Raw genomic sequence first — 23,026 nt, 5'->3', positions numbered from 1 at the left:
GACGATAAGTTTACTTATTAATAGAAGAATTCATAATTTTTGATAATCTGACCAATAAACATGACATGATTTTAATAACGTTATTAATACAAAAATCTCGTTTTTGTCACTTCAATATACCTAAAAGTGATAGGTACTTTTTTGTAGGCATTATTAAGCTCTACAACTTTTCTAAAAAACTAATAGTCGTAAAAATGTAATAGGCCCGTTTTGACACTTGTCATCACGACGTAACTAGTTATGGAACCATAAGACTCTGTACTCGATACTCACGATAAATCAATTCAAGGCTGTATCAGTACTTGATTGATATTATTATGTATTGTAAAGTGTTCGTTCGTTCAAAGTATTCCTTTAACTTCACAACGTGACTGGCTGTTGATTATACGTCCACTTTTCAATATGTTGAAACAGAGTTAGTACTATATAACAACAAACACAAAAATCGAGTCAAATCACTATGTTTAAATTAATGTCCAAAATAGAAGAGCCATAGTTAACGTAATAGTTAACAATATATATCAAACTTAAACGAGCGCACAGTCAACTTTACAAGATGAGGAACGAAAAACTGCGCAGTGCGCGCGGGGACGCTTCAGTCATGTGCCGCTTGGTCAGATACATCATCTCAGACTCATTATTTAGAACCCATTTTGAGAACCAAGCTCATTCTTTGCAGTAAAGGTAACTACACAATATTTAATTTCGATATTCAGTAAAAAAATGGTTACAGCTCTAGTATAAAAAAAAAAAGACTGAGAACGTAACTGTTTTTGAAACGTTTCGCAACAATTATAAATTGCATGATACTATGAAGTAAGCGCAAAAAGAATACTCGCGATATATTCTTTCATATTAGTTAACGTCCCAAAAAAATTTACGTATTTTTTAAAACACTGTATGTAATTGATTTGAATTTTTTTGTTTCTTTCAGTTTTGTTCCAAGTTACATTCTATGGTCTTGCACAAATGTCAAAACGGGACTATTACATTTTTCCGACTATAATCATATTAATTCTCTCACCGTTAAGGCAGCGTTCGTAAGAAACGATTTCGTTTTACCGTTTTTGCTCCGACTTACTTTGCAAATCTGACTACGACGAAAAGTTCTTTTCAGTTTTCAGATTAATATATAGCTTATGGCACTCACAAAAAATGTAGCTTTGTATTGGTAAAATATTTTTTTTTATCGGTTCATTAGATCCAGAGATTACCCCGACAGTGTCACAAAATCATAATCTTTATAATATTAGTATGGATTAAAAAAAAAATTAAATCTGAATATACGTATTCCTAATTTCTCAAAATTTACTAGGTAATTAAGATTTAAGATTCTAACATAGTATTAATTTAGTTACCTAATGAAATATTTATATTTATATATTTTAAAAAGAAAACAAAACATGAGTAAATGACTAATAAAGTTTAATTAAAATTATAATTCATATACTTATACATTATTTTGTAATAACCCTGACGCATTTGAGTACCTACGCTAAAAAAATATGCGACGTTGCGTTGGTAAGAAAACTGTTTCGAATTCGTAGGCTGTATCCTTTTAGACGTATTCTCATATTGCTTATGAACTCGGTATAGGTACTACAAGTTTGTCGTTTATCCTTGTGTAGTATGACAAAAGACGCAACCCCGTAAAGATAATCTCTATTTAACTCTACTACTGTTTTGAGCGCCATCTACTGAAAACTTCGATAACCTCATTGCTCTTCCGTTGAATTTAGTTTGTTACTTTGAGTGTTTACTTGAACCTTTACAACTTTTGTTATCAAAGTTATGTAAACTTTTGATGGATGGCGTTTTTACAAAATACCTATTGTCAGCACACACTATAATATTATTGTAGAGCAGCTTTCGCTTCCTTTCTGAAACTATAGTAATGATTCTGAAATAAATATTAAGTATTAGGTACTATATGTCGTATACCGTTTTACGGTAGTACTTATTTCGTAGATGGAATAGATTGCTATATAAATGTAATTATGTTACCTATATGGAATTTTACTATCGGGTACCTAATGATGCTTTAAGAAATTATACCTATTGTGATATTGGCACTATTTTCGTGCTGTTCGTGCAATATATAAAATGGGTCCGATAGAGTAGTTGAGAGATAACTTTAAAGGTGTTAAAATAATGACAGATTTAATGTATGTTTACAAAAAATTATCCAAATTTAAGAGAAGTAGGTATAACTTCAATAACGAATGGCGCTTTACCCAAGAAAACGACCGAGTCGTCAAAATCCGTTGTTGAGCATGTTTGATTAGATTGTCAAATCTTATATTTTAAAGACGTAAGGTTGAATGAAGTATTAAGCTGCACTATACAGTTAATCTATATTTAATTATTTAGGTATTTGTAAAATAAAATAGAGCGTCTGGCTTGGTTAGGCCAAAAGAAAAAACTTTCGCGAAGATGGTCGGTAAAACTACCGCAACACTGCTCTGCAAAAATTCTGATCTTCCGTAGATTTTAAAGATATTCGCGAAACCATAAATCGATCTTTTATTAATATTACAATAATGAATATTAATATACATAGGTATGCATAATATAATGTAACATACATTACTTATGCGTATATTATTTATTTGGATATATTTATGTATATACATATCCATACATTTATTGTATTTACATACAAATGGACAAATACAAACATACAGTACTTAAGTACTTATTTTAATATCATACGGACCGTTGACAATCTGCTCAAACATGGTCAACAACGGATTTTGACGACTCAGTCGTTTTCTTGGGTAAAGCGCCATCTATTGAATGATTGATAATTTACTAAACACACAGCCCTCGGGGGTTGTTGCACTTAAGTTAAGTGCAGCCCAGTTCTTGTTGAGTGTCGCCATCTGTATCGCACTCAGGACATTACGTTGCAGTAAAAGTTGCGGATATGTAGTTCTGCTTAAAAGTATAGATGTCGCTAATGCTTCAAAAATGTTATTTTGATTGTCTGGTAGGTACCTAAGCTTTTAAAAACACTTCGCGAGGCGCTAGGCGGTGAAAAAGAATAAATACCTAAACCCGGGTTTTCTACATATTGTACTAGAATACTGGCATCATTTTGTTATCTGTTTTGAGGATTGAGTAGGTTACCTACTTACTTACTTCTTTTATTATTTAGTTTTGTCTTTTAGGTACCAGAAAGAGCACTCAAAACTACAGTATACGATTCAGATGAGGATTGCTATGTCGCATCTGCATCCGTATCTAAAGAAGTTAATGAAGATCTTGAAACTCTACCAATGAACCTTCTACCAAAATTTATCACTTACAAGTACGTACATGTTACAGTCTTAACGTTTCCCATTTGCTTGTAAGCATACATAGACTCAGCAATGCATGCATCTGTTAGTGTATATTACTTGGTGGGTACCTATAAGTAAACTTGTTTTTATTTTTCAAAATAGAATCGATTCCAGCATGCTTATATACAAACCTTTTCATAAGGCACTTTTATGTCGTATTATAAGTAAAGAAAATATCTGGTACTGTAAATGTTGTGAGAAAAAAAATTGAGGTTATAAAGTTTAAGTCCCCCAAGGCACAAGCATAGCCAATCCAACCAAATCCAACGGTGCCAGGAATTCAAAATGAACAGTTATTTCGGGTATAGCTCGCAATATGAAATATTATAAACAACTTTTTATGCTGCGTGCAAAATGAACGAGAATGCTCTAGGATGATGGGCCTTGAGCTTTCTCTTTTTTTTTCATAGTGGTTGTTTTATTTTTAATATCAAAAAATGTGTTTCTTTGCTATAAATTCTTATAAACTCTCATTGGGGTGAGAAAATTGTGTGAGAAACAAACACAAGTGTTCTTTTTTGTACTATAAATATAAAATATTTAGGGTTGATATATACTGGTGGGGTCTGCGCGACCTAAACGTAACGAATAAGCCCAGCGTGATCTTGGAGATTGAAGAAGTGAGCATCAAATCAGAGGTCATCACAAGCAAACAATCAAACTGCAACTTTTCGGATGGACGTACATCTCAAATATTTGAAGCACCGCAGCAAGAATCGTACAGGCCTTTGTTAAACATAAAGTTATTAGATAGCACCACTTTTGGAAGAACTCTGTACGTCGGTACAAAATTAGTGAAGAATCCAACGAAGTACATAGTGAATTGGCTGCCTAAAGCTGAAAGAGACGCGTCTCTTAGACGTGCGTCGATAGTCTCTTCAGATTTTGTTCAAGGTAGATATGACAGATTACTTTAGTGTACCTACTTATCGCGGCATTAAATTACCGTCTTTGAATTGTGCGTTCTTGAATGAAGAATGGTTCTTGGAAGGGCCTGGGTTGGATTCTCAGATTGGATGGGTACCAATTGAATTACTGCACCCTGGAGCTAGATTGTGGTGGCCAACCCCGTCCCTCAGTGAGTACGTTAATCCTTCGGTCCTTAGTTTTATCACTTACATTTATTGTTATAACAATCGTTAAATCCACCAACGCACAAATCACAATGGATAGCGATGTGGGCCTATGCTCTACAACCATGTCTCCTAAGAAGGCCAAATAATGTGCACATTAGTGGGACTTTAATAGGCTGGTGATGATGGTGATGGTTTATAAATTATATTTATTTTCTTACAGTAAATCAAATGCTATTCATCAAGAAAAGTTCCCAACAACTCAAACGGAGCATTAATTACGGCAGTAACGACTCAATAAGAAATAGTCCAATTAAACGTAAAGAAAAATGTAAGAAATGGCACAAATTGTTTTGCCATAGGGTGCCAGATGAAGAGGAATTCACGCTGCTACCTATACTCAACCCAAAAAAACATATCGTTGCTACGACGTTGAGTGATGATGATAACGATTGGTGGTTGAAATACTTGCGTTCTGATAATGTAAGGATTTGTAATATGTACTGTAAATATTTTTTTGTAGATATTTGGAAGGTTCTTATTAAGCTGTTGATTGCTAACATGTTCAGGTTGAAATTACTTTTAATAATCTGTGTACCTTTTCACAGTGAAAAACAGATATTTTATTTATTATATGGATATATATACGTATTTTAATATTTGTATGTATACAATATTTATTATGTGAATATCATTGATTTAATATATTTCTATAATGTAGTGGTATTATTTATGTAGGTTTATTTTTCGTTTCCTCGTGCATTCACGGTCTTTCCGCCTTACTACCAGCTTCCTAAGCTCAGGTTGCCTTTAAAAGCTCACTTAAGAAAAGGCCTCCTTTGCACCCTGAGCCCTAACAGTTTCTACGGTCTTTGTTTTCTTGTTTTTTTTGTTCTATCTGTCTAGTTCTAGTAGGTAGGTATATTATTTGACATCTACAGGGTACCTCTAGTTCTCCCTATGGGAGGAGACCCCGGGGTTAAGGCCGTAGTGCACAACGCATATTTGAAAAAAAAAATTAGATAGATAGATGCTCATATGGAGGGTACAACTTATCCAACATTCTTTAATCATCATTTATGTAACGAGGGTGAAATCGCACTTATGTTTAATATTTACAGGATTATCACGATCAAGAAAATGTTTCTCCTACGGAAAAAATAACCGTAAGTGACACAGTTAATTTAAGTAAAGTAACTTTTTATATAGTTTTCAAAGCTCAGTTTCTGACGTACCTAAACTTAATTATATAGGCACATCGGGGGACCATATTATCATGGTTGGGGTAAACACAGGCGTGAGCTCAAAAAAATAGTGCCACTATCACCAAGTGGTGAGAGTTGTTGATAAGCACATACATTCTTTTACTTCAAGGCTTCTCAGCGTGCCTAGGTCTGAAGAAGCCTTTAAACTACTAGACGCTTGGACCTTATTATTATTTCATACGGAAATTGTTTTTGTCTAGATATATGAATCGGAGCTTGAGAATCAAGCGGAGTTTTCGAAGTTTCGAGATTGGTGTTCGTCGATAAAACTTTATAATGGAAAGAAAACAGGTATCCTAGAGAAAGACGAACAACTCTACTGCGGGATTTTAAAAGCTGGGATCGCTCTCTACAGGTGGCCCCCAACTGCTAATACTGTAGCGGTTACCGATACCGGAGTTGACTTGAATAAAGGGTATATAAATGAGTTCCTTATCTTAAATCATTGTCATCGAAATAGTTGAAACCAATGCATCCAATACGCGTTTGGTGTAGCGTGCCTTACGGCCAATCACAAGACTTGTCGGTTTCACCAAGCTTTTTGTGATTCATTATTTATTAATTTATTTTCTTATTGATTTGTGATTGGTTGCAAGTAGGACGCACATTTGCGAGGCAAGGATGCGATTGCGAACTAAAGGTTGGTGAAGAATGGTTGGTCCTTGCCCTAAAGCCGGATACAGATTATTTGCAACACAACATGCGATGTGACGCGATCTTTATTGACCTATGAAAGAGACCAGATAGAAAGTGTGTCTGTGTTGGCGCACACTTTTGCACTATAACACCTCCAGCGTTGTTGGAAATTGTCTGCAGAGATTTGCTACCGAAGTTGAAATCGCTCAGAGAATCTGGAACTGGTTCGTTGTCTAAACGAGGCTTTACTTTCATCCAGGTTTAGGAAAGCACATTATGCTATCAGTCCAAGTCATTAATTCTACTAAACTACTAATATTATAAATGTGAAAGTGTGATGATTAAACAATCACGCAAAAACGGCTAAACAGATTTTGATGAAATTTGGCATGCATTTGCATGCAATTCTGAAGTTTACGCAGACGAAGCCGCGCTCAGAAGAGTTCGTTACATAATCCCGCCAACCCATCCTCATTGGAGTGTGCTTTACATCTAAGCTTTATAACCCTTCATATGGGGATGTAGGTTTGTGCCACACAGTGGGACATTAATAAAACTAATGCTGATGAACGTACAGAAACAAGATAATGCATATATTATAGCAAAGTAAATTAAGGTTCTGTTCGGACGCAAGACATAATTGTTACCATAATTGGTCTCAATGTGCAGGAGTGGCGACCTCGCACCGGTAAACGCAGCGTTGGTAGGCACAACACCGTGGTGATTGGAAGACCTTAGAAAAGATCTATGTTCAGCAGAGGACTTCCATTGGTTGACATGATGATTATTTTAATGTTTATCTAAAGCAAATATTTCAATTTCTTAATCTGGTTTCTAACAGCTTTTTTTATGGTCACCCGTCTAACGATCCGGCACACTTTTTAATTAGAGTTTACTTAGTGGAGGGATTTAATTTGAAAACTAAAGATGGCACTGGAAAATCGGACCCTTACGTTATACTAAGTTACGGCAAAAAACACTTGGGAGATAGATATAGTTATGTGGCTAACACCTATAACCCTATATTTGGAAGGTAAGGGTAGATTAAAATTATTCATTTCTAAATATGTGTGCCGTGTGGTAACGGCCGATAAGAATGCAGTTGTCAACCCCCTCTTCTTCCCGTGGGTGTCATAGGATGTGACTAAGGGAGTATAATTGAGGACGGGCAGCAGCATCCTCTGTGCTACTACTACCGTTTACTGCAATCACCAACCCGTCTGCGCAACGTGGTGATTATAGGAAAACCCTCACGTTATTGAAGGCCCAGCAGTGGACTGTTATAGGCTATTGATATGATTGATTTCTTAATGAAATTGCTCCCTCTAGTTAATTATCCACATCCCACGAGACCCACACACTATACTCTGTGCTAGTGAACGTGGGATAACATCGGAATAGCATTGCATTGTTTGTCCTATTTCAATTACAGCACCTTCAAAGGTCAGAGCGTGAAAACATCGTATGCTCAAAAACGATCAACCTTTGCAATGTACGCGATCTCGTAGTCATTATACTAAAATGATATTAAGGTCTAGTTAGATATAATTGATTACAAAAAAAGAATTCGGTTAAATGCATTACCAAAGTCGTCGAACAGTAATCAATTCTATGTGTGGGAATGTCACATTCCTTGGCACTGGCTTCCAAATAAAACACTGTCGTCCCGATATAGCTGTATTCCAAACTGAGTAATCATGGCGCGGATGCAATTGTCTGCCTTCTCGTTGTGTAACTACCCACATGTATAACATCCCTCCACCAATATTTAACAGGAATACGTTGATACAAGTAACCTTTCATATACAATTAAAAATATTTCCTATAATCAAACTGTCTACGAGTCCTCCGAGCTCGAGGCGTTCCCTTCATTTCTGGTAAGGGGGCTGTAGGGGGCGATGCTGTCGATGGCCCAGGTTCCGGGTCCGCTGGTTGGCCTGCCGATTCTGGGCAGTCTGAGCAGGTCTGCCTGCCTTCTCGTTGTGTAACTACCCACAAGTATAACACACATAAAATAAAATTCTATATTTGATCTCCACTCAGATTCCGAAATAATTCAATTTCATTTCTTTCTTTCTCATCAATATAATGAGTCCATTAGCAATTGTATTTTACAAATAAAAGTTACTGTCATTAGCCTTAGGCAGTTCAATGAAAAAGGTTTATTTATAGCACGTGGGAGGTTCATTACAACGTTAATTAATTAAGATAAAGTTAGCAGAATAAAATGTAAAACTGATCTTTGTCAGTGCCTACTTACGTACTTATATTATATAATTGTATAATGTTATCTAAACATTTCTGGCTCATAAAATAGTTTACTACTTAGAATTAACTAAATTAATTAAATTATTTAATTAATAAACTTAATTAATTATTTATACCTTGAGATATTATTATTCATAACTGAAAGTAATATATCTAGTATATATTAATTATTATTTTGAAATTCATATTCATATTTTAAAGAGTTTATTTGTTTGGTTGTTACTCATCAACCGATCATCACAAAACTGCCAGAGTTACACGTGGTCAAGGTTAGAAAAAACGACATATCACCTTTTAGCCAGAATTAAGGACTGTTCCCGAGTTATTTTTGAACTTTTAGAAATTAACGTTACATAAAGTATTAAAGTTAAAATGCCAATATGTAGGACGCTGGCCCTTTTCCTAAATCTTTACATACTATAAATCTCAGTCGATCTCACTGTTGGAACGCTTATATCATTTCAACTACGCAACGGATTTGAAGGAATGCAGTTTTCATGAAAAGATAGAGTGATTCAAGAACAAGGCTAGAAAACAAGCATGTTATATTAGAGAAAAGCCAAGAAATTGAATGTTTTGTAATCGAATGTAGTAACAAATGCAGTAGTGGTATTGCACCTGTGCGAAGCCGTGGCGGGTCACTAGTAAATTATAAGACCTACTTGCATTTAGACAACCGGGTGTACGAGACGGTTGCAAAAAAACATTTAGTGCAATTATGTCAGGAATCGCAAATCACAAATCGTTCGGCTATTTTAAGTATAAAGTGGTGAAAAAGAGAATACTTTATAAGATCTATTATATTTAATTCCAACAAATCAATAAACACACTTACGTGTCTGTAATATAAGCAAGGCTTAGTTTGCCTCAAGGGCAGTGATAGCACCAAAACATGGCCTCATAAGGGGCTTATGGGGCTCAGAGTTACTCAATGGGCAAAACTTAGAAATTAGGACACCCGTAAAATTATTAGAACTATCGACATAGAGGAACGAGTAGCGAGGCAGGAGGGGGAGTATCGAACTCACAGTGGAAAGCTATGTTTTGGTAGACCGTCCACTAAGTGGATAGAGTCGCTGAACACACATGGCGCAGGACTGTATGGTTTGGAAGTCCTTGCTAAAGGCCGATGTCCAGCCGCGGATGTCTATGAAATTATATTGTAGTGTAATGATGTAGTAGTAAATGTAATGGAATATATTCTTGAAAGCCGATTGGCGCAGTGGGCAGCGACCCTGCTTTCTGAGTCCCAGGCCGATGGGTTCGATTCCCACAACTAGAAAATGTTTGTGTAATGAACATGAATGTTTTTCAGTGTGTGGGTGTTTATATTTATATTATAAGTATTTATGTATGTTATTCATAAAAAAATTATAATCAGTCATCTTAGTACCCATAACACAAGCTACGCTTATTTGCTACGCTTTTTCTTTTAGTTTAACTTTAGTAAGTTATTAAACGTATAAACGTTTGTATCACTGTTGCAGGATGTATGAATTCAGGTGCAAACTACCAGACGAATACCTTCTGACAATATCGCTCTACAATTACGAGGGATCCCAACCAGATGAACTGCTCGGCTGCACTAGCATTGACTTGGAGGACAGAATTTACTCCAAGCATCGAGCACGAGTCGGTCTACCGTATGAATATAGCTTGTAAGGCATTCTGGTCAGGCCAACATAGCATTTAAGGCATTTAAGTCAGGTTAATACAGCTCCTCAGTTATTGAAGAGCTCCGTAGCTGAGTAAGAAAAAGGTTTCATCATAGTTTCGTTATCTAAATTGTACAACATAATAAAAGTTATCAAATTTATGGCTAATTGGTCTTCATGGTTAAATTCACCCTTTTTTGCTAAGTCTTTCTCTATTTTACTTTGAATTGAGTGAAATTGTTTCTTAATTTTAATCAATTCCCTCGATCAAACTCTAAACTCTGCTTCATTGTCAATGCAGTCAGCCATTCAACTAAGAGAAAGATCTCTTTCGATTTACTCGTTAATTGAATTAGCTCCATATTAAAAAATATTATATGTAACTCAAGGAAATAATTCTATTTATGTATCAATATTGTATATTTAGCACGGAGATCCTTATATATTTTATTATATTCGTACCTAAGTACAAAATTAATTTACCAAGCATTTCTGCGTATGATAGAAGTGTTGCGAATGTGATACAAATGTAAATTACGTACAAAGATACTGCTTGCATTCGAAAATATAAAAACAAAACGTAAGTTTTGGTATAGTGTGGAAATGTAATGAAATTTATTGCCTTGTTCGAAAAAACAAAGACAAAGTATGGAATACAGGTTATAGCACGAAAATGATAATACTTGTCGAGTTCGAAAAAACCAACACAATCCCTAAATTTATAAAAGTGTAATGTTAATGAACTATGATTGCTAGGTCTGTGTGAATGTATTTTTATAACGCGGCTGTGGCGGACGGAACGCATTGCATTAAACGTGTTAAAAATTTATGAAAATTACGAAATACGTCATAATATATTAAAAATTCAATTCTATTAGTTAGACTATGATAAAATAACACTGTACGCATAAGTGTTATCGATAAATAATACACAGTTTTTGAGAAATAACGATGTAATGCGGTCGGTATGTGGGTAGTTTTGTCACTTGTGAACAAATGAATATTACGAAATAAGCTAAATAGCGCCAGCACAAATAATTCAAAGCCTCAGCAATAAAAGATCCAGCTTGAAGTAAATCTTTGTATCTAATATTTGTTTAGATTAAAATTTCTAACACTAAAAGTAAGAATGGACGCAGGTATGTCACTTACCGATTCACCTATTTGGGGTACCCCGCTCCTGGCTGAATAAGTCTCATCAGCGGTTTCAAGTACAGGTGGTGGCAGTGAAAGACGTGGATTGGATGATAGGAAAGTGTTAAAAAGTCCCGAATTAAAAAGGACGTGCGCGCCGCGCCGCGTTGTACGTTAGCGAGAATAGTCCGAAATGGAATGACGTTTGAAAGTCGACAGGTAGGTGGCGCTAGCGAACGTTACAAATCGTGACATTTAAATTCCTTTTCAGTGTTAGATAACAAGATAGAAATTTAGAATTAATATAAATTAAAATAAAAACAAAGTATTTATGCTTGCACTATTTTTTTTATACATTTGATATACGGAACTAATAGCGTTTTTATGTAACTAAATGGTCGTAAGCATGAACATTATATTTCACTACTACTAGTGAAATATAATTGGAGATTAAACGAACTTACCTGAAGTGAAGTTCTATCCCAATTATACGACTTGCTTCGTCCGAAGAGATTAGGCATACATTGTAGTAATACGTCAAGGTATCGCCTTTCTACCACTTATTTGAAAGCAGAAAACAAAAAAAAAAATGCATTTTTGTGGGTAGGTACGTAAATCAACCTGGTACTGGGCGCCTGTAGTGTCCGTCACTTAGTTGAAAGCCTGCCCCGGACCCTTAATATTTCACCTAACCTGGGGGCTTTTGGGCAGGGAGGGAGCTAATCTCTTCGGACGAAGCAAGTCGTATAATTGGGATAGAACTTCACTTCAGGTAAGTTCGTTTAATCTCCAATTACACATCCTTGCTTCGTCCTTCGAGATTAGGCATACATTGTAGATTTTGAAAGATAGTGAAATATTAAAACGCTTTTTTATTTTGATAATATTGTAATTAACTAACAATATTTATTTGAAAAACAAAAATAACTAAACGGGTCTTATGATTATAACAAAATTATGCTAACTTAGCATTATTATTATGTTTTAATTATATATCTATGTAATCTATGTATATAATTTACTTAATGTTAAATTAAAACACAATCATCAATCAATCGGCTTCAGTGTTTAGGATTGATAGAGCAAACTGATTCGATTGATCACATTGAATATCTCTACGGTAAAATCTGGCAAATATCATAGAGTTGCCACTCCATCCAGCTGTATTTCGTATTGTGTCAATATTAATACCTTTCCTATAAGCTGCGGAGGTTGCTGCATGTCTGACGGAATGAGCGGAAAATAAAGAAGTGTCAACTCCGCTAACTGATAATATATCTTTTATCCATCGACTGATAGTGTTCGTGGATACTGGTTTATGTGGTCTCTTAAAACTGATGAATAGGGCATTTTCGTTGGTTCTTAAAGGTTTCGTCCTTTCTAGGTATGCTACCAATGTCTCCGCGGGACATATCTGCGGTCGGTCTTTAAAAAATGGGATACTTAGGCAAGGTTGAACTGAACCTGGACGTGAAGTTTTTATTAAGTCCTGTATTTTAATTGATATATGCATATTATTAATAATTATATTTTCTAATTTAATTTTTCCAATAGTTTGGACTCTATGTGCAGTTACTAATGTAAGTAAAGTGATTATCTTTTTAGTTAGATTTTCTAAATTTAAACTGTCATTGGGATACCAGTTTGACAGAAACTCTAAAACTACGGATGGATCCCATGTTACATTATATTTTGGAGTTGGAGGACGAAGTCTGTAGAAACCTTTGAAAAGTCTTGTAACGCGGTCATCAGACCCTACTCTCGATCCTAGGATCAATGACAGAGCGGAGCGATGACTGTTTAATGAACCAAATTGTAAGCCGGACTGATATAAATCAGTTAGAAAATAAATTACCATTGGAGTTGACGCCTCATATATGTCTACATTGTATTTTGTACAAAAGCTAACCCAGCGTCTTATTGCGACATCATACTGTCTTATTGAATTGTTTGACAGAGAAGCCATCATGACATCCAACGATGACGGTGGTACGCTCCTTTTCAGTAGTGCCGTCCTGATAACTTCCCTGCAATTAACGTGAGCTTGGGTTGGCTGTTGGAAACAGATAATAAAACATTATTCTTATGATTAAATTGAATTATTTCAGAACAGAGTAGGTCCTGAAATAGTGGAAACCAAGGCTGTGTGGGCCAAAATGGAACCACGACTATACCTTCAGCCTGGTCTGTTATTATCTTTCTTAAAACCTTTAATATAACCGCAAAGGGGGGAAAAGCGTAGAAAGAAAAATCCTTCCAATTCAATGTAAATGCATTTACAGCGAATGCTCCGGGATCTCTATTCCATGAGACATATCTCTGACATTTTTTATTTATTCTGGATGCAAAAAGGTCAACTTGTGGTTCGCCTAAGGCTTGCACAATTCTTTCGAAAGCATGATCTTTTAGCTCCCATTCGATGTCTGGATGAGATCTTCGTGACTCCGCATCTGCTATTTCGTTATCTTTTGAACTTATGTATGAAGCAAACACAATTATTGCGCGAGCTTCACACCACTGCCATATAGATCTTGTTATTTCAGTAAGGTGTGGAAATCTGACACCACCCATACGGTTAATATAGGAAATAGCAGTTGTGTTGTCGATACGCAATAGAATTTGACAATCTTTTAATTCCTTTGCGAATATCTGGAGGCCTAAAAAAGCAGCCAGTAATTCTAGGTAGTTAATATGTTTGACTAATTCTGAACTACTCCACTGGCCACTAGCAGTCTCCTCACCGCATGCCGCCCCCCACCCTTTTTTGCTAGCATCGGAAAAAATTTCTAGACAGTAGCTGTCTTGCTTAATGGGATTGACTGCTACTTCAATAGATTTTAACCACCATGTAAAATCACCTTGTAATGATAGAGGTAGTGACATGTAGCTATCGTAGTTGTTTGCAGTACACAAAGCAAGATATTTACTTCTTTCCATGTGTTTAGTATACATCCAACCATACTGAATTGCAGGGCAAGCTGCAGTGAGGAGTCCTACCAAACGTGCAAAATGTCTTATCTTGCAACGGGTTTTCGATTTAAATGAGAGTAACTCTTGTTTAACTAAAATCCGTTTTTCTTTAGTTAGACTAACGTGAAATTTTTTCGTATCTATTAGAAAACCGAGGTATTTGCAACCAGTACTAGGAATTGTACAACTCTTTTGCAGATTAATGATAAAACCTAAAGACTCTAAAATATCTTTTGTATGTGAAATGTTTCTTAGACAGTTTTGATAATCTTTAGAAATTACGCATATGTCATCTAAATATATAGTTAACAAGTAACCTAAAGATCTCAGTAAACAGGTCACCGGCTTTAGCAGTTTCGTAAAGACGAAGGGAGCTGTATTTAGACCAAAAGGTAAAACATTAAATTGATACATTTTTCCCTCAAATTTAAATCGAAGATACTTCCTATAGCTCGTATGTATAGCTACTAAGAAATATGCATCCTTTAAATCCAGAGTGGCCATGCAACTATTCTTTGATATTAACTTCAAAGTTGTTCTCAAATCTTCTATTTTAAAGTGATACGTTTTGATATGTTTGTTTAAAGACTTTAAATTTAATATAAATCTGTTCTTTCCATTTGCTTTTTTAACAAGAAAATAGCTAGAAAGAAACTGTCCTTCACACGGATCACATTGTGATATTGCTCCGCTATCTATAAGGTCAGTGATGGCCACTTTGTATTGAATTAATTCGGATGGTGTTAATACAGGCGAGCTTGGAACGTAAGATTGAGAGACCGATATCGAAAAAGGAATCTTATATCCCCTTACCCAAGATAGTATGACTGGGTCTTTAGTTATTAATCGCCACTGGTCATAAAAATAGGATAATCGTCCAGCCGAACCTACCGTGTCTAGCGACGCGGGCCGGGGGGCTGATGCGAGCGCGGCGGCTGTCGCTGCTGCTGCGGTTGCCGTGAGCGCTGTACTGTAGCTGTGGGCTCGAACCTCCTCGCTGCTCCCGCTTGCCTCGCAGCCAGGAGCGGAGGTTTCCGGTTTAAAGTCTGGACAGGAGCAAGCCGTTGTTTTTGAGCTAAGGGAGGTTTTCTTAGTGGTGGGGTTATTTTTATTTCCGCACCCGATTTTGATATTGCTTTTGCAGCCTTGAGTGTGTCGGCTAACTTCTCGCCGAATAAGAAACTGTCTATTTCTGTATTAAAGAGCTGATCTTTAATATCTTTTTTTATTGTGGAGCATATAAAGCTCCTCCTCGTCATGGATTCGTTGTGCTGTGAATCGCAAATAAGTTGACCCGCCTCGATCAATAACTTTATTACAGACTGATCCCTGTGTTCTAAACAGAACAAACGAATGAGAGCCTCACTATCGCAAGATATGCTCGCTGCGATCTGTTTTTGTTTATTCTCTAACGCCTTATCTTTTTTAATGAGTACATCTGATAAAGCGGCCTTTATCTCCGGATTGAGCTTTGGTGCATCAATTTTAGCGCAATTCTTTGGCACAAGATGTTTATCAAAGAGCTCTTTTCTGGTATCTTTGGATAAGCCAGTAGTAGTGATGTGCTCCCAGCGAACTGCTAACTCATTCCGAATGTCTGGTCCATATTTTTTATCCTTTGAAGGCGTTTCCCCTAATAAAACCAGAATCTCCTCGTCCAGTTGCGGAGGGTCAGCTGTAACTCCTGTTTCGGGAGGCAGTTCTATCGGAAATGAGTCCCCGGCAGTGGCTTCTACTGTCGAAGTGGACGTGCTCGGCTGGGTCTCAGTAATTTGCACTAACTCGGGTTCGAGTTGTAAGTCGTCTGAAAAATGACAAGACGAGTGTAGGTACTTGTACCTTTGTAGCGAAGGGTCACATCCCTATTAGATGGCCACAACCCACATGCATAATATATATTTTGAAGTATGCCGATAAAAAATCATTATTGTTAGCGCGGCGATAGTCCTTCAAAACTATCCACAACACTTGGAAATCCTATGAACCGTATGAGTTCAAATAAAAATATACTTAAACAATGTGAAGGTAACATTCCTTTTAAATGTACACAATCACTAATAGATTGAAGGTAACATCCCCACAAGATGCACACAACAAGAGTTGGAAAGTGACGTAACATCACATATTCTTTATAGTGATAGTTCTTGTAACTGTGTAACTATTTACATTATCCTCAGATTGAGATAACAATTCACTGTAAATACCTTCATTAGAATCCAGTAGCACGGCCACGGGTGATTCATCTGCTGATATGCTGCTACTATGGGAAGAAGCATTATTATGCAAACGATTGTCACGTTTAGCAAGCTTCTTTTCAATCTTCCTTAATTTTCTTCTTAAATAATCACTGTCGTTTTTGTGACTACGTTTCGGCATCGTTTGAAACTTTTTAGCGATAAAAAATTTAATAACGTGGTGATCGGCGAGGCACTAAAACGCGAAATGACGGACACTACAGGCGCCCAGTACCAGGTTGATTTACGTACCTACCCACAAAAATGCATTTTTTTTTTTGTTTTCTGCTTTCAAATAAGTGGTAGAAAGGCGATACCTTGACGTATTACTACAATGTATGCCTAATCTCGAAGGACGAAGCAAGGATGTGTAATGTTCTATAACACTAGCTACTCATAGTGTATGCACGTATGTACACCACTTACTTGCTTCAATATATTTTATAACTGGAAACATCGGGACTAATCGTATTGTACAATATAAAACGATTGAATAAAATTATTTGGAACTAAAAAAACTCGTAGTTTCAACTTTATCAAACACAAATAAATGCCAAAATAATTGCCAAGAATGGAAATTACTTGCAATTTGTCGCAGTTCCATATTTTTGTAGGTTTACCAGGTAGGCAAATTCCGAAAAGGTTACGAAGTTAACCGATGCAAAATATTTATTCTGAAGCAATTAAATATTTCTTTATTGTCCTTGGAATATATCTTTGAATTCATAGTATTTATTAGTTAATCAGAATTATCTCTATTTTTTAGAATTGAAAAATCGAAATGGCGAGATTGCGTTAAACCTTCCATAATACTCGAAGAGTTATGTTTAGTAAACCATTTTCCTGCGCCGTATTTCTTCCCCGACAGTACAACTGTAATGGTAAACGGAGTTGAATATAAAGACATTGAACGAGGTAAATCTCAGAGGCCCTTTTAATTTACTAGCATACCCAGCAACATAATAAAAATTACATTGGAATTACTAAACTTTATGAAAAAAAAAAATAAGTAATCCATCGATGGTGAAATCTCTTGGGATATGCGTATATTTACGTTATGAGCACAAAAATTGAAAACCTCCATAATCATTTTCTCTAACTTGTAAAAGACTAAGATCAACTGGCCAATATTAACTGCATTGTAATTAACATCAGAAATCGCAATACTCATCTCAAGCTATAAGTTCTCACACGAGAGCAGGAGAGAACAGAATACATTTATGTATATATTATAACATGTTAAGGAGTTACCATAATTTACAGGAGGTATATAAAAATATATCTTCTGGATCTATTACTGTAAATATTATCTAAAAGAAAACATTAGAAAAGTATACCATGTATATAATATAATATGGATATGATTTTATAATTTTTGTTTCTTAAATTTTTCAGAAAAAACCGTATTTTCCGCATCAGAACGCAAAGAGAACTTGTGCTTAAGTATTCTACGTAATTGGCACACTCTACCGATATGTGGCTATCATTTAGTTCCAGAACATGTTGAAACGAGGTCGTTATATAATCCGGAAAGCACTGAAACTGATCACGTATAAAAGCTTTATACTTATACCCAATAAGGTCTAATTCCACTTAACCGCCTTTATTCACATAATTTTGCGGGATCTGATTACCACGAACTCCAATAACATAGGATCTTCATACACATCTACGTCGTACCCTCTTAAGTAACCTGTAAATGGTCAAATATATTTTTTAAATGTTAAGCATAATTAAGGTTGTCAGTGACTGAGTAGTATTTCGCTTTCATATATAGAGATATAGAGTAAGATAAATAATAAAGAATTGGTTATAAAGATTATATTGGTCAACTTATATCGTTCGTTATATTGGTCAACTTATATCGATCGTTAAACATAACGTTAAACGTTATGTTTAACGATCGTATAATATAAATTAAAATCAGTTAAAAACTGGTAAAATAATTGAGATTTGTGTCTTGTAATCACGGTTAGCTCTCTGTGCGTAGGAAGAGACTGTCATATGTTTATATCTATCGCATTATTCTGGTAATAAACCAATAATGTAAATGGTTACTAATAAAACATTTTAGTAAAGTTCAGGGGAAATCTCATTAAGTTCAAAGCGTTATAAAACGTAAGGCCATATTCCTATTTAAATGTATAGCGTTACATAGAAAGTTACATACAAAAGGCTTCTGAATAAATTCCTCGAACTTCACTGAGAATTTAATTAAATTTAAGGTAAACGAATGTGGGTACGATAATCACGGTAACGAAAATAATTATATATGAATGCTTCATAGGTGCTTTTGATAGGTCTACATAAATAAAGAATTTAAAATCTCGAATTTCTGAAATCGTGTAGCAACATGGAATGTGTGGTTGACTACTGTTACATTCCATATTATTTGACTTGGAATTACGACATTTTTAATCAAGGAACATTCCAGGGAAAACTTCACATGTGGGTTGACATATTTCCTTTGGACACTGGAGCGTATATACCACCACCCATTGACATAACACCTAGAAAGGTGGAGGACTACGAACTAAGGCTAACAATTTATTCTGTTCGAGCTTTGCTTGCAGCTGATTGTCCAACAAGGAAAAGCTCAGATTTGTATGTAAGAGCGTAAGTATAGTAAATGAAATACTTATAAGATCGGTAGTCGGGACATAGCTGTAGGGAATTTTAAACAGGAGAAGCTGTAGATCCCCGTTTGTTTACAATAACAACAGCTAATGGCCAGGTTATAATATATATTCGTGTCCATAACTCTATTTGAAGGATATAGGCACTATACAAACGCACGTATTGAATATTAGGTCAGGGGATAAGATAGGATAGACAACCAAAATGCCAAAATGGTAATGTCCGTCAATCCGTCCGCCACTTTCATTTACTTATATTCTGTGATTAAACTTGGGTAAGTAATATTATATGTAACATTCTACCTAGTGGCTCGCATGTGGCTTTGTCTGCGGGCCTTCGATTCTCGCGTCGTACTATGGGAAACTCTTTTATGGTTAATTTCAAAACTTCACGTTTCCGTTGTAATTTGGAAACGTATGCCTAAATATAAAAACTTTTATTTGAATAATGAAATAATTATTGCGTTACTAAATTTGATATAGGATATTTAAAAAAAAATTGTTTGTACTTGAACAATATTATGCTTTCGTAATTTTTGTAAAATACATAACCCAGGTAGTTCTTGCAGTTTCTCGTTAAGATAGCTTTAGATTTATCAAACAGTATCTTTGAAATCGTTCCTAAAAGGAGTGTGGAACTTAATAGTTATCAAAAACAACAAAATGTAACAGCTTCTTAGCTAGCCGCTCTTAGCACTTGCTGGAATTATGAAGTCTCAACTTTTCGTTATCCTTATTTCAAGTTACTTGCACGTCTTCTGTTAATAGCCTTTTCAGATAGCATAGTTTGCAGTATTATGTACTTACGTCCATTCGTTTTATAAGTTCTACATTATAAATGTTTGCAAAGCAACAGTATGCGATATACTGTTGCTTTGCAAACATAAATAAAATCTGGAACTGTATTTTCTAATTATTACTATTTCCTAAGCCTTGTCGATCTGTATCGATATAGTTTGGACGGCCGATTGGCGCAGTTTGCAGCGACCCTGCTTTCTGAGTCCAAGGCCGTGGGTTCGATTCCCACAACTGGAAAATGTTTGTGTGATGAGCATGAATGTTTTTCAGTGTCTGGGTGTTTATATGTATATTATTCATAAAAATGTTCATCAGTCATCTTAGTACCCATAACACAAGCTACGCTTAATTTGGGGCTAGATGGCGATGTGTGCGTAGTATATAAATTATTATTTATTTATTTATAGTATTTACGGTCTCAGCAATTTTTTTTTGTGGAAAGGTGAACTAGTCAGTAGATTTCTTAGCTATGTTGGCTCAAGTTTGCTGCCGGCCACCCAAAATGGCGGATTATTTATTTTTACATCATCCACAGTATGGGTACAAAAAGGGCTTAACTTGTAGAATACTATTGACTATGACCAAATTCAAATTTAAGATGGCCGCCACTTACAGTTGTAGTATCGTATTTAATTTTTACAATTTCCTCAATATGGGTATCTTAACTTCATTGAAAGTCAGGGGCACAAATTTATTATTTTTTAATGTTCAATATCGGTCATGACAGAATCAAATTAATTAATTACCTATGCTTCCGAAAAACAAATTAAAATCGTTATGCCCTTAAATTATGAGTTTCGTGTGAACGGGTTCAAGACGGCGTTCAGTAGAGCTATTTCATAATTCGTTAGCCTGAAAAATTTCTAGGTATGGCGTTTGCCTATCAAAAAGTTAACAGTAGCAGCCCGGGGTTATGAAACGAGAGGACCCATTTGTGGAAACTGGAACATGAATAAGCTGTGGATGATGAATTATGGTTATGTATGTTATAAAGTAAGCCAATGTTTTTGCAGATGTCTCGGATCTACCGATCAAGCCCAAAAGACTGATGTACATTACCAAAGTCGAGACGGTGAAAGTAATTATAACTGGAGAATGATTTTTAATTTCCAATATCAACCTTCAGTGCGAAAGGTTACTTTTAACAAAGATAGTTCAATACTTTTTGTTCGCCTCTTTGTTGTAGAGGTTAACACGTTTACCAGCGGTTCACGTGGTCCTTGATTCGAATCCCGGTTCAGGCCGAAACTAGTTAGGTATTGGGTTTTTCTTAAAATTCTCATTACCCGTCTAGAGTTAGAAAATATACACTGTCAACCAAGTCTTGGATAGCATGGTATAAGCCGTGGGCCCCGTGGGTCACTTGTAATCATAGTCGTTGAGGACCACCAACCCGCATTGGAACAACGTGGTGGGTCCATGCTATAAAACCCTTCCTGCTATGAGAAAGGAGCTCTGTGATCAATGGTGGGATGATTATGGAATGAGGACGGAATCATTTTTACTTCACAGTGAGGAAGGTAGCCCACAGCGATCGAGTAACTATACAATTCCAAAAATACTCATACACAGTCTTGATACTTTTATTGCTCGGTTACCTTTGTTAAAGTAAAGCCATTTTGCATCGATAATCTATCGATGCAGCAACGATGCAGAAACACTGCAGCATCCCTCCGCTATTCTTTCACGCTGCCGAATCGCCCATCTAAATCGATGCAAAAACGACATCTAAACGGTTAATTCCGATAGTGGAACTATTAAAACTCAACTTTCAATAAAGTGGTAGAAATACCTAAAGGATTAATATCCATGTAAAGATATAGCTACATTAACTTTTTTAAATAACGACAAAGTATTTGAAAATTCTTTAGTAACTTTTTTTTGTTACTCCTCTAGAAAAATTTGGTAAAAAGTAGCAAAAGTATGTCACTTGCTGACTATTCAAAAATCATGCCAATTGCTCTCTTGATGCGTGTAAGAAAGAAAGAAAGAACAACAAGTATTTTCGCATAAATAAAAAACTTGGAACATTTCGATGCATATCGTATTAGAGATATAAAATAAAATATAAAATGGTATGATGATGTTTACGACGATCATAATTTTATTTGCAGCTCGTTCGTAAAGAAAAAGGTATATTCACTGAGTACGAGGAGAATATTCCACCTATACTAATAATTCAGCTATTGGATAATGAAGCTACTTGTATGGATGATTGCTTAGGTATTGCGCTTACGATATGTCACTTCTTTTTTTACTTACCCAGTTACATTTTACCCATTGATATGGAAAATAACATAATTGATTTCTTTGTGTATATTTATTGCTTTGTTTGGTTAATACTAAAACCTTCAGTAGCGGTAGCTCGCTGCACCTTGTTTGTAGTAAAATATTATGATCTGTAGTTTGCAAACTTCAGCGCATTGAAACTGAAGCTGAGAAGTCTACTTACGTAAGCACTTAGACACTTGAGAAAGTTAATTAAGGTAATCTTTGTACTATCGGTACCTGTTTTGTATAGAATATATACCTTTGAATAATTATAAACTAATTAAGTTTAAGTTTCGATCGCGGCACTCTAAGATCGTTCAATGCTGGATATGAAGTCCTTGTAGGGATTTTTACACTGGCCTTGTGTTGTTTATATGACTCCCTACGACGCGCTAGATATATGCCCACCTAGTGGTCGGTCTACCGGCGGTGCTCATTGGCATCATGGCAACATCTTATGACCTATTCAACAACCAGTCCCCCAAGCTTTTTACTCTAAACATTGAATGTACTACCTCAAACATATTTATATGGGCCCTATCTATTTTTTCGTTTTTTAATTATACAATGCTTTGAAACAGGCAAACATTATTTAAAACGAATATCCTATCAGCCGAAATCAGTTTAGCCGTCCCACTTTTACAAATAAGAAAACCAACATTCAAAAAAACTTATATGTTTGGGGTATTGCAAACAATAATGTACTTACTGAATGATATGAGCTTAAGAAGAGGCAGTTTTTTTT

The 23,026-nt window shown here is 35.6% G+C and overlaps 1 protein-coding gene across 1 annotated transcript in view; it reads left to right on the top strand.

The window, feature by feature from the left end:
* Positions 1 to 23,026, top strand: part of LOC120636549 (fer-1-like protein 6) — a gene marked incomplete at its 5' end in the record, with an annotated part of 56,049 nt that overhangs the window by 28,968 nt on the left and 4,055 nt on the right. Inside the window, 11 exons of the mRNA XM_039908079.1 lie at positions 3,171 to 3,310; positions 3,886 to 4,235; positions 4,638 to 4,897; positions 5,880 to 6,094; positions 7,157 to 7,348; positions 10,071 to 10,241; positions 17,343 to 17,491; positions 17,972 to 18,126; positions 19,011 to 19,192; positions 21,024 to 21,144; positions 22,125 to 22,233. Coding sequence (XP_039764013.1) covers positions 3,171 to 3,310; positions 3,886 to 4,235; positions 4,638 to 4,897; positions 5,880 to 6,094; positions 7,157 to 7,348; positions 10,071 to 10,241; positions 17,343 to 17,491; positions 17,972 to 18,126; positions 19,011 to 19,192; positions 21,024 to 21,144; positions 22,125 to 22,233 — 2,044 coding nt within the window. The remainder of the gene's footprint in view (positions 1 to 3,170; positions 3,311 to 3,885; positions 4,236 to 4,637; positions 4,898 to 5,879; positions 6,095 to 7,156; positions 7,349 to 10,070; positions 10,242 to 17,342; positions 17,492 to 17,971; positions 18,127 to 19,010; positions 19,193 to 21,023; positions 21,145 to 22,124; positions 22,234 to 23,026) is intronic.

Source organism: Pararge aegeria, chromosome Z, assembly GCF_905163445.1.
Source record: "Pararge aegeria chromosome Z, ilParAegt1.1, whole genome shotgun sequence".
In the NCBI taxonomy this organism is placed as follows: Eukaryota; Metazoa; Arthropoda; class Insecta; order Lepidoptera; family Nymphalidae; genus Pararge; species Pararge aegeria.
The sequence above is the reverse complement of the archived record's forward strand: the minus strand, read 5'-3'. Positions and strand labels throughout refer to the sequence as shown.